This window comes from Dermacentor albipictus, chromosome 1 (assembly GCF_038994185.2).
Source record: "Dermacentor albipictus isolate Rhodes 1998 colony chromosome 1, USDA_Dalb.pri_finalv2, whole genome shotgun sequence".
Classification (NCBI taxonomy): Eukaryota; Metazoa; Arthropoda; class Arachnida; order Ixodida; family Ixodidae; genus Dermacentor; species Dermacentor albipictus.
Window position 1 is genome coordinate 102749685 of NC_091821.1, and position 13028 is coordinate 102762712.

The 13028-nt window shown below is 47.1% G+C and overlaps 1 protein-coding gene across 5 annotated transcripts in view; it reads right to left on the reverse strand.

Annotated features, from left to right (window-relative positions):
- The window catches only part of LOC135906148 (uncharacterized), a 281677-nt gene that overhangs the window by 143244 nt on the left and 125405 nt on the right, over positions 1–13028 (reverse strand). For all 5 annotated transcript variants that reach the window (XM_070524112.1, XM_070524105.1, XM_070524086.1 and 2 more), the window contains 2 exons: positions 4777–5835; positions 4618–4695 (listed from right to left, as the gene is read on the reverse strand). In XM_070524112.1, coding sequence (XP_070380213.1) covers positions 4618–4695; positions 4777–5835 — 1137 coding nt within the window. The remainder of the gene's footprint in view (positions 1–4617; positions 4696–4776; positions 5836–13028) is intronic.

Sequence of the window (13028 nt, forward strand, 5' to 3'; positions counted from 1 at the left end):
GGATCGCTTTTGCCCAATTGGGTGCGCCAAGTCAAAGCTCAGGTACTTTCCAGGGTGCGCTGGCTTTCTGTATACACTAGTCCTCAAGCCGCTTGAAGTCCTCTCTACAAGAACATCTAGAAAGGGAATTCGCCCATTGTTTTCCTCTTCAGTTGTGAGCTCTATACTCGGCTTGAAGGAATTTAGGTGCACGAGGAAATGTGATGCGTGACGCCGAGGGATGATGACGAAGCAGTTGTCCATGCATCTTAAAAACAGCTTTGGTCACGTCCCGATTGAAGATAAGGCAGCACTTTCCAGATCCTCTAGAGCAATGTTAGCACAAACGACAGACACAGAGGCTCCCATCGCTGTGCCGAATACTTGCTTGTAATACTCCTTGTTAAAAACAAAGTACGTATTCTCAAGACAAAATTTTAGAAGGCGGCAAATGTCGTGGGATTCAAATGGCGCGCGTGTGGGCAAAGAAGAGTCAGCTTCTAGAAGTTTCCTGCAGCACTCGACCGCATAGTCAATAGGCACACATGTAAAGACTGACTTTACATCAAAAAAGATCATGACTTCGACATCGTCAATGCAGGCGCTTCTTTTTTGCTCAATGAAATGAGCGGAGTCTTTGACGAAAGTAAGTGCGAGTCCTGCAAGCGGCTTAAGAATATGGTGCAGGTAGCCAGACAGTTCATACAGTGGCGAGCGTGTGTAGTCCACAATTCATCGTACCGGGACGTCCGGCTTGTGAATTTTCGTCGAACACTTGACTATGACGTGTACTTGTATATCTTTTTCAGGTGACCGCTTTTGACCCTCTAACAAATGTTATTGCTCAGAGCGGGACGCGCCTGCATGTATCGGAAGTTTCTCGAATCTTATCGGTTGTTCTTTCTGCTGTCTGTTGTCACCAAAGCTTGTGTAATCTGACTGCATGTGCGACACGAATTCTGTAGAACTTCCTGGAAGACATGCAGGCACCAGCGATTACTCTGGAACCTTCGATGGCTCATGTATAAAAGCCGACGCACTTGACCCGGTGAGCAGATTTTCGACGATCACCAACTGTGTTCGCCGCTGTCGCCATTCTTTAAGTGTACAGTAAAACCTCGTTAAACCGTACCCGCTTAAACAGTAGTTTCGGTTTAAAAGTAGTAAAGTCAATTCCCCGACTCAGCGGCCATTGAACATAATGTATTTTGTATCCGCATAAACCGTACCAGCTTATTGCGTACGCATCGGTTAAAACGTAGCGTTTCCACTTTTCGTCGCGGAAACACGGCGGCGCGTCGTCTCCATCGAGCGGCCCGGCAGAACAACAAGCCTCGGAGATCGGTACAACGGCCTCCAAGCGCCCTGTGCGTTTGCACGTGAAGCCGCATCAACATCAACATCATTTCAACGCCGCATGGACGCCGTGCCAGAGAGCGTTGTGGCGTCGTGCAAGCGAGGACTCGCGTCATGCCGAAGCTAGGATAAAAAAAGACGCCGGGTGCTCAGCATAGAAGAAAAATTTGACATCGTCCGTGCTACCGAACGTGACACGAAGAAGTCGGCGCTGGCCCGCGACATGGATCTGCTGTTGACTACAGTGTGTGGCATTTGGAATGCGAAGTTGCTCGGCAGCGCTGCTGCGACCGCGAAGAGATGTCGGCTACGAGGTTCGACTTTTCACCATCGTTGCCGCTGTTGCCGAAGTGTCAACTAGCGACAGTGATGAGGACGACACGGAAAGCGACAGCACGGGCTATTCAGGCCCGACAGTGGCAGAAGCTGCGCGTTACGTCAGCCTCATGAATGCGATCGTCGCAAGGAGAACAGGGGCGCGATAACGTAACTATTCCAAACGAAAAGTTTTCCGAACTCCGGCACGCGGCAATGAAAAAGGCGCCCCGGGACTTATGCAGCACTACTGCGCGCGTGCACGGAGAATACGTAACGCCAACGAGGAATCTGCCGTGCGAGTGTTTGCCGAGAGGAGGGGGGCTGGTTGACAAGCTGGCACGCAGCTTCAGTAAGTTTGAGTCCGCTGTCGTGCTAGGCCGCCGCGACATCAAACGAAAATAACACTTACGTCCCGCAAAGTGAATAAATACTGCATGTTTTTTCCCCTTTCATTGCACTCTCTCTGAGTTCCGTTTTCGACAGGTAAGTGGGCGATCTCATGCTATTTCGCTTAAACAGTACTACCGTTTAGTACGTACTTTTTCCGAGCTCCGGCCGACTACGGTTTAACGAGGTTTCACTGTAGTCTGTTTTTTAGGGCACAAGTTCGCCCAATAAAACGCTAGTTTGTCATTCTGAGTTTTGCTGCTTTCTTCACCGTCACTATTACATGACAATATCTCACTTGTTGGTACTTGTGTATGTATTTCTTCATTCCTGTTCCACGTTGATGTTTACGCATGCCATTTGTTATGCCCGTCATTTTACATTATTTTATTTCAACATCAATGCAAAACTAGAAAACATATTTGTTGAAAAAGAAAACTGAAAATGTGTTTAGCTGTACATAAGTTCACCGATAAAAACTTAAAATATGTGTTAAAAATAAAAACCAAAAAAGTTACGCCGAACTTCAAAAAAATTCACAATCTAGAATGCTGAACCATAGTTATAACTAAAAATGCTGAGAAACCTCACATACTGTTGCTGCTCTACACTACACAGATACAATCAAAACCGATTACATCAAACCCAGTTAAGTCACATTATTGTTTAGCAAGAACAATTTCTGAATATTGTGAGGCTGCAGTGAAAACACATGGTATAATGTACAATTAGGTGAAAGAAAAACCATGTCCACACTGAATGAATAACTCAATGCAGCACTCAATAGTCAAGCAATTTTCCACGCAGACATGGCACTACCATGTCTACGAGGAAGAAAAACAACACTGTTCCTTTTGCAATGGCATGCACAATGCGCAATTCGCTACAGCTGTGCACCAGATCATGCCACATCAACAAGCCCTCGAAACACAAACACGAACATTAATCAAATGGTAGCATAAAGCGCATGGGTCCACACACGCTGGTCAATGAACATGCAATTTCATGACATCAGAGTGCTCGCCTAACAGCCAATAAATGTGTGTGTTCTGGTAAAGGTAAGCACCTTTAGAAAATTCAGTAGTCCACTTCAGGGTTTTACTAAAACATCATGACTTTTATACCCGATTACACACTCCATCAAACTTATGGGTGCTGTTGTGCGAGTTTGATGTAAACAGGTTCGACTGCACACCCACGAGCAAAAGTATACAGACCACAAACTTGCTGAATAAACAATTCATAATTCAGATGCACAAACTGAAATTGACTAGTGCACTGGAAATTTTGGAATGGCAAGTTTGAAATACAGGCCTCAATTTCAAGTCACATTCATAGGTGGAGAAGCAAATTAGTTTTTTCGCGGAAGCCATAGTTGGCATACTTTTGCCTAAGGGTGTACATAAGCATCACTAAACTATTATAGTATATGTGTCGCAATGTCAAGCAAACAAGAATTCTGGCTGTAGTACAGTCTACAGGCTCGTTCTAAGAAGCAATGTCTATGTTTCATTCACACGGCAAATTGAATTAAAATTAAATTGTAGGTTTTAACATACTGAAACTGCATGCAGGCCAATTATGAGGGACACCTGGAGTTCTTTAACATGCAGATAAATCTAGGAGCATGATCATTTTTGCACCTCACCCCCATTGAAACGCAGCCTCTGCAGCTGAGAATCAAATCTGGAGCGGGTAGCCAGAAGGCATAAAAAACAAACCAACCTCTAGTAAAGCAATGAAGCGGGCTAGTTGGTGAACGTTCATGGTTATATTGCGCTCAGTTTTACACAAACAATATTAAGGAAGGACAGGACGTCGACGGACGTAGCGAAAGTCCGTCCACGTCCTGTCCTTCCTTGCGCTACGTCCGTCCACGTCCTGTCCTTCGTTAATATCGTTTGTGTAAAACTGAGCGCAATATAACCATGAAACCAACCTCATTGTGCAGTGCAATAATAAAATGCACAATAAACTAATGCTCTAGCTAGTGAAGTCGTAAGTGGTGTGCACATTGCTGTCTTTCCATCTGATTTTTTTTTTTTTTAAGTACAGCCACACAGTCGCTTTGACTCACACTGCTTGCCACTGTTTGTGGTAAATTATGAAAAAGAAAGAAATTTACTTCTGTTAATGCTCTAGAACAAAATAGCTCTATTATCGCAGAATAAATCTGCAATTTCATGAGCACTATTAACATTGCATGTAATTAAGCAATAAATTCGTCACAGAACAAGTACCATAGAAAATATTTGAGAGACCTTACTTTTAATGTAATCCCCCCTCACACAATGCTCTGAAGTTTGGAGCCTGTGAGGCGACGTGAATAAATAAATAAATAAGCTACCCAATTATTAAAGAAGACCTGCATGTACCGTTCATACCAGTTTTGACTTTTTGGGATTATCAGAAGCAAACTAAACTGTTGCCAACACTTTGTACATCGACCAGATTAAAAGAAAGGTGTTAAAATGCACATATACTTTAGCCAAAGCCAAGGTTTCTTATGAAATATTTCAGCAAAGAGAAAACATTATCCTAGCACAGTGTGCGATGTAAGAGAGCAAACAAATTTACCTGTGCTTTTGCATTTGTGAGTTCATTCCTCAAAGACTCCATATCATCCTTTGCTTCTTCAGTCTGCACAGCCATTTCCTAGAAAAAATATGATTAGACATGGTGATCATTTCAAAAAGAGCTGAGAAGAAACAAAAACCGCTCAGTTCTCATGCTCACCTTAGCAAAGTGCTCACTTTGCTTGACAGACTCGAGGGGCACTGGAACCAACTGCCCTGTGGAATCAACAGCAAACACCAACTCATCTGTGCTTCCTGCCATTTTCTTAAGCATGCTTGAGGAAGGTGTTAGAGACAAAGCCTCAACTTCATTGTGCAGCTGTCCAACGCATTCCAATGCAGAGTCAAGTTCCCCAAGCAGTTCCTTCTGATAATCTGCAGCTTCTGAATTGCCACATTCATATGAAATATGTGTGGATGACATGTTATTGGGGGTACTGTGGGCTGGCTGACCATGACCCTTCGGTGGCCTTAGATCACCAGGAAAGGCTGCTGAATCCTTTGAGTTGTGGACTGACTCTCGCTTTGCTTTCCCAATGAGAGCATCAACGACACCTACTACATCCCTCAGACAGACTGGTAAAACAGAGTACTCAACCCCAAGCAGGAGTGACAGCTGCTGCAGCTTTTCTCCAAGCTCTATGGGCACAGCTACCTGTGAGGCATCTGACCCACTGTGCACATGCCTGGTGCTTTCCAAATGTTCATCATTCACAATGCCACTCTGACTGGGCATGCAGAACTGCAAACCCCTCTCCCTTGCACTGCTCAAAATTTCAATGAGCTCTGGAACAGTACCATTCTTAGGAAAGTCAAATGTGGATAGTTCAGGAAGAACTTCAGATTCCTGCGCCAACTCACAAACAGCCTGACACAAATCCTTCACTTCTGATGTGCACTGAGAGAGATACATAACCGTGGCTGTATCTGATCCATCAGGTGACCTTGGTGATGCAAAAAAGAGTGCTCTCCCACCATGCTCTGGTGTGGATTCCACAGAATTAGAAGCAGGTAGGCTTTCATGAGGCTCGTATGAAAAGCCAGTCAAGTTCTGCTGTTGTACAATCAATTTTTCACGGTCCGCAGCTTCTTTCTCAAAACAATTTAGCTTAGCCTCCAATTCCTTTAAAGACTCATCCTTCTGCTTCAAGGACATAAGGAAGTCTTGCAGTGTCTTTTCAGTTTCCTCTACGGCCTTGTTCCTCTCTGAAAGTAGCTCCTGCACAGAGAAAACATTTCAGGGTTTCAAAGAAAAATGCAAATGCCAAAGCACACAGTTGAAAAGATATCATTAACAAAGAAAAACAAGAGCGAGTTTTTCACAGCTGTGAGCATAACATAATACAGTTAAACCTCAATATAACGAAGTTGCTAAAAACAGCAATTTGCTTCGTTATGTTTAGATGTCGTTATATTGAAATTCGACCTTTTATGCAAATAAGTACAGTTGTCAATGGATTTTTCTTACCAAAAGAGCCGCAATATTTTCCGACTTATCGGGCAATTGGAAAAAGCAAACTTCAATGAGAAAAAATTCACATTGGTGGTACAAAGTGAAGCCAGCCACACTTTCGCGTTCAATCCACCTTCACGGCTGATAGTGTCACCCGAAGTGGGACGATGCTATCATGGGAAGCACAGGCAATGGGAAGTGAATGCTTCGTCTGCTTCTCACTTCAATGCGTCTCCAAAACTAGAGATTACGCAGGCACCAGTACTAAATATGCGGGAAGACAGAACGCATGATGCCACTCCATCTAGACATGCCCACTCTTTGCACATGCGGCAGATTACCTCTAAGACAAGCTGCGAAGGGTGCATACGTGCTCAGTCAGGCTGACAGCCATGTGAAGCTACGACAGTGCTAAAAAGAGACGCACAGCTCCGATTAGGCTTAATGGGCTGGACAGTGTAGCCAGCGGTGCGGCTGTGACAAAAATTTGCCGCCGGCACTCATAATATTGGTTATTTGAGAAATCAAATATTACATATTTGATTCGCAAGTCAAATTATTCAAAAATTCAGCATTTGATTTGAAAGTGAATACTCGAGTATTTGCACACCCCCCATAATAAACACACTTCATAATATTGAGTTTCTGAATACATCGTGTTGCATGGACAAGAAGTTATAATATGTTACGTACTTCATTATGTCCCGAATTTTTATATATTTAAGTTCGTAATGTTGACGTTTAGCTGTACTATCTTGCATGCAGTATAATAATTTTAGCTTGCTTCAACTAGGATAATAATGGTACTAGGTGACACCTGATCATTTCACACTTTCAAAAATGCACTTTCTGCACCAGCAATTCAACATACTGTATTTTTCCACATATAACCCACCACCAGGTATAAGCCGCACCCCCAACTACAACAGCCTGAAGGAAAACAAATTGTGTGTATAGCCTGTGAAAATAACTGCAAACAACGCTCAAATATTTGCAAGAACAGTCTCCATTCGCAGTTGCACAACTTGTCCACATGGTATCTTTGGCTAGCAGCTCTGTTGCACCCTTCTTGCACAATGCTTATGAAGCTGGATTCACACAATAGATGTGATCGCGGGCGAATCAGTCATGTGACATGTGACGTGAATCAGATCACTTTGCAGCTAGCATTCACACGACAGAGGATGACAGCGCGAATGGAGCCGCCCTCGCATGGGCAATGGTGACGGAGCACACGCGACCAAGCCGAAAATCCCAGTAATGATGTGGCTCTCTGCCATATTGCAAAGCGCTGACCGAGGGAGTGCTACGGTAACAGGTGATGTATGATCACCATATGAATCACCATGACCAAGTCCACGGACTGCTGCTACACAAGGACTGCCTCTGTTGTCGGCCCTTTGCAATGCAGGGCTTTCCTCAAGGATAAAAAAGTTCACTCATTCACCAACATTGTATTGCTAACTTCCAGAGAAACAACTTCAATTTCATCATGTGAACAAGAGTTAGTACCGCTCGTTACACAGTGACAAAGGAGTAGCACTGTTTCCTGGCATAGCAAATTCCTCGCACTGCACTCTACGTTCTAAGCCTTAATTGTGCATAGCAAGGACAAGGCTACTCCAACTGATCACAACCACGAGCGATTAGGCAGAAAATAATCAGATAGCGACTGCACCGAGGAATGTTACTCACTCAGAAACATAAGCCGCTGCTTCAAAGTGATTGGGAAATAAAAAACAAAGAGCAAGACACTATAATCCCAATTTAATTCAGAAGCACGAAGTTTGACCAGCTTGGAATATATTTCTAACCCCGTTTCTAGTACTAGCGTTGTATATGTTGCTAGGCATAACGTTAAGAGACACAGAGAACGGTTGGGATCAGAGCGCAAACGGGTATAGACAGTATTCTAACTGACATTAAGAGAAAAAAATGGAGCTCGGCAGGTCATGTAATGTAACGGTTAGATAACCGTTGGACCATTAAGGTTACAAAATGGGTACCAAGAGAAGGGAAACGCAGTCGAGGACGGCAGAAGACAAGGTGGAGCGATGAAATCTGGAAATTTGCGGGCGCTAGTTAGAATCGGTTGGCGCAAGACAGGGGTAATTGGAGATCGCAGGGAGAAGCCTTCGTCCTCCAATGGACATAAAACAGGCTGCTGCTGATGATGATATGCTGCTCGCAACGTTACGGCAAGGCGTAATAAGCTCTGAAAGTGTTTACATGTCCTCCAAAGCTGTGGCCAAAGCTTCATGTCATCGTCTACATATCCACCAAAACAGAGGTTTGCTGAACCGAAGCAGCATCATGCACCTTGTAAACACGAAGGCAGCTGAGGCGACAAATGGACACATCACCATGTGATCAAACATGAAGGCGCCCATAGGATCGCCGTGAAAAGGGTCTATATTAGAGCAGGCGTTCACCATGAAAAAGGAGCATTAATAGCAACATCATACGACATTTCTTTAACTAATCATAGAATGGTCCCACTATTAGGGCGTCGTCTCACAAATCTCGCGCCGCAAAATTTTTAAAAATCCTTAAAGTATAAGTGTTTAAAGATTTTAAAAGAATTTGCGACCTGAGATTTGTGAGACTACAGTATAAGTGGAGTTATTGCACTGATATGCACGTGGCTTTCTCTCTCTTTTCACCTCTGCTAGAGCCCTGGAAGCTACACAGGGAAGAAGACAAGGGGGCAAAAAGCCCTGTACAAATGTTGAATGTCTTGAAAGTCACCACTGGGACCCTACCATCATGCTTGCCAATGTGATCTTTTATCTGGACAGGACACCGCGTGTCTGGTTCCGCACCCATGAGATCGAGCTCTCCAGCTGGGACATTTTCAAAGAGCGGCTTCGCAACCTATTTGGCAAACCATCAGGTCACCAACAGGCTGCACGAAAAGAGCTTGCCACCTGTGTCCAGTCGTTGACCGAATCATATGTCTCCTACATACAGGAAGTGCTCGCGTTTTGCTGAAAAGTTGACAAGCATATGACCGTGGTTGACAAGGTGGGCCATATCCTAAAAGGCATCGTGGACGACGCCTTCAATTCGCTTGTCTATAATGACGTTTCTAACGTCGACGCCATTGTCAAAGAATGCCGCCGCTTCAAGGCAGCGAAAAGCCGCTGTGTCGTCCCGTAGTTTTCCCGGCTCCCAAACACCCCTGCCACGTCCTCTTGCTCCACTCTTACCGCCAAACATCCATTTCAAGTTAACATCACACATATCGTTCACCGTGAGATTGTAGCGGCGAGTCTGGCCCCCCTCTATCCACGACCCCCTGACGGTACCTTTACCAAGCGGCTCCCACTATTTCCGTTATTCAAGCAGTTGTGCAGCAAGAAATTGCAAACCTTGGCATCCCTACTGCCTGCTCTGTCTCCCGACCTGATTCGGCACCCATTCCCACGTCCACAACTTCTAATGACCAGTATTTTGCTCCCAGACTATGCAATCCTGCTGAATGGCGAACCCCACACGACAAACCGATCTGCTTCCGCTGCCACTGCATTGGTCATGTATCCTGCCACTGCCACACCACCTGGATGCCACCGTACTGGAGCTCATTCCCTGCTCCTCACCCATACGCCAACGCTTGCCGTTCCTCCCCTCGCCGTCTCTACCCTACTTCTGATGCCCCTGACAGCCACTCCTCCGTGCGATTGCCATCGCCTCAATGCCATCGCTCCATGTCATCCCAACCTCACCGTTTTTCCTCGCCAAACCGACGGACGAAAAATTAGCATGATGCAGCTCTTGGAGATAGTGCTGCATCACGCTCGTCCTGTCCAAATCCTCCATCGATGCTTCTCACCAACACGAACCTAATTGAAGTAGACATAGATGGTGTTCCGTTGCCAGCATTAATTGGTACTGGAACCCAAGTGTCCATAATGAGTGCTCACCTATGTCGTCGCCTCAAAAAAGTTATTATGCCAGTCATCACTCGAGCCGTACGTGTCGCCAATGGAGCCACTGTTGCCTTCAGGGGTATGTGCACTGCTCGCATAGGAATTGCTGGCTGCCAAGTTCCAGTCCTGTTCACCGTGCTGACCAGTTGCCCTAATGACCTAATCTTCGAGCTCGACTTGCTGGCGACGCATTCTGCCCTCATCAACTATTCCACCGGTACGCTGTGCCTTGAGCTTCCTCTTCTTTCAGACGTTTGCCCCGCACAACCGAACACCCTCTGCACTACAGCGTTTCTTCGCTTACCTCCAAAAGCCCTAACCTTCATTGAATTCAACCGTGCCTGATGGCGACTATGTGGTCGCACCTATTTGTGATGTCCTCCTGGCGCGCGACGTCTCTGTGCCACACTCCGTCATAACCCTTGCCGCTAATCAGATGTGTCTCCCTGTCAGCAATTTTGGCTTGACGAAGCAAGTGCAACCTGAAGGCATACTGGTGGCCACGCTCCGGTCAGTGACAGACGGCCACATCACTGCTTTTGCAGCTGACGCGTCTCCAGATCCTCCCGATTACCCGCAGGATGCCTTGAACCTTGTGGGGGTTCCACTCTGCGTGCGGCTAGGGCTGAAGGCGAGCTCCGGATCTAGCCCCACGCAGTCGCTCCGTGGTACTCCCAACCCGTAGCGCGGGAATCGCGGCTACGCCGGGTTCGGACGAATAAGGCAACCAGCGGTGTCAACGGTAACAACGTTTATTGCTATCAGCAATATCGAACACTCGCGGAGGGACGTCCTCTCCGTAAAAGTAGTAAAAAAGCTTGCCTCGTTGTCTGGGTGGGTCAGCCAAACGAGGTCACTCACGGGATGTGGCAGGTGCGGTGCAGGCGGTCCAAGGCGTCGGCGTCCCAAGAGAGGGAGTCTCCCTCGGTCGCGCGCTTTTATGCCTTTTTACCTTGTTGCGAGGGGAAGTCCTCCTCGCCCGCCGGATACGTTTCCCTTTCCCGTGAGCCGCGTAGGAGAAGGGGAGTACGCGTGTCATGAGAGCGACGAAGAAACGGAGGGCGCGTAGTGCCTCTCTCCCCTGTCTACGCCGGCACGACCCGTCGCCACGTGCGAACGGGTTGTCCACGACGGCGCGCCTCGTCGCCACGTGCGAACGGGTCGCCGCGGGTACGCGGGAGGAAATGGAGGCGAGTGCTCCCCACAACCTCGACGGCCCATTACGTGCCATGGTCGCTCCGGACCTCGCACCTGACCAAGCAGCCGCCCTATATCGCCTTTTGCTTTCCTACCGCGACATATTTGACACTGACAATCAACCACTTGGTCAAACATCCCTTGTTAAGCATCGGATAAACACTGGTAATGCTGTTCCCATTCACCACCAACCGTATCGCGTGTCTACGGCAGAGCGGCAAGTTATTCAGCAGGAAGTAAGCAAGTGCTCGCCAGAGGCATTGCTGAGCCCTTGTCGAGTCCTTGGGCGTCGCCGGTTGTGCTCGTGAAAAAGAAAGATGGCACATGGCATTTCTGCGTTGATTACCACAACCTAAACCGAATTACTAAAAAGGATGCTTACCCTTTACCACGAATGGACGATGCTCTTGATTGTCTTCCCAGTGCCAAATACTTTTCGTCCATCGATCTTCGATATGGTTATTGGCAAATTTCCGTCGATGAGCAAGACCAAGAAAAGACCGCTTTCCTCACTCCAGATGGCCTCTACCAATTCAAGGTTATGCCGTTCGGTTTATGCAATGGCCCCGCCAGGTTCGAACGGATAATCGACTCTCTGCTTCAAGGTTTCAAATGGTCAACTTGCCTTTGTTACCTTGACGACGTCCTTGTTTTCTCCTACATTTGAGACACACCTTGAGCGCGTCGCAGCTATCCTTGACGTCTTCCGCAAGGCAGGGCTCCAATTAAACTCATCGAAGTGCCACTTCGGGAACTGACAGATTACAGTGCTAGGCCATCGCGTCAATGCTTCTGGAGTACAACCCGACTCGGAGAAGGTTCGAGCAGTAACAGCTTTTCCTGTACCTCAGTCTGTCAAAGATGTTGGCAGTTTTGTGGGGCTCTGTTCTTATTTCCGACGGTTCAAGAAAGATTTCGCAGCAATCGCTCGACCACTCACTGAACTTCTGAAGAAAGACGTGCCTTTTACGTGGGGTTCCCCTCAGGCTGCCGCATTTTCACGCCTTATCACGATTCTCACCCATCCACCAGTCTTGGCCCACTTCGATCCGTCCGCACCTACAGAGGTCTGAACCGATGCCAGTGGTTATGGGATAGGCGCAGTCTTATCACAACGCCAACACAGACACGACCGCGTTATAGCCTACGCTAGCCAGTGTCTGACAACTGCAGAGCGCAACTATTCGATTACCGAGCGCGAATGTCTTGCTCTCATCTGGGCTGTTTCAAAGTTCCGCCCATATTTATATGGCAAGCGCGTCTCAGTCACAGACTATCACGCGCTCTGTTGGCTTTCGTCGCTCAAGGATCCTACTGGCCGGCTCTGTCGTTGGGCCCTCCGGCTACAAAAATATTCCTACACAGTGACTTACAAGTCGGGACGCGAACACCGAGACGCAGATTGCCTCTCTCGCTACCCAATCGAAGATGCAACCTCTACGTCTGATACTGACACCGATGCCTGTGTTCTCTCTGTTTTTCCACTGCTCCATGTTGCCGACGAGCAGCGCCATGACCCGTCCTTGCGTATCATCATCAACCGCCTGGAATCGTCACTTGCTGACAGTTCCCTACGCTTATTCACACTTCAAGATGGCGTACTCTACCGCCACAACGTTCACCCTGACAGCCCTGCTTTACTCCTTGTGATCCCTAAACACCTTCACTCGGCTGTTTCCCACGAACTTCACGACCTTCCCTCTGCCAGTCGCCTGGGTGTGTCACATACGTACGACCGGATCTGCCGACGCTTCTTTTGGCCAGGGCTTCCTCGCTCCGTTCGAAGATACGTAGCTGCGTGTGAAAAATGCCAGTGGTGGAAGACACCATCGA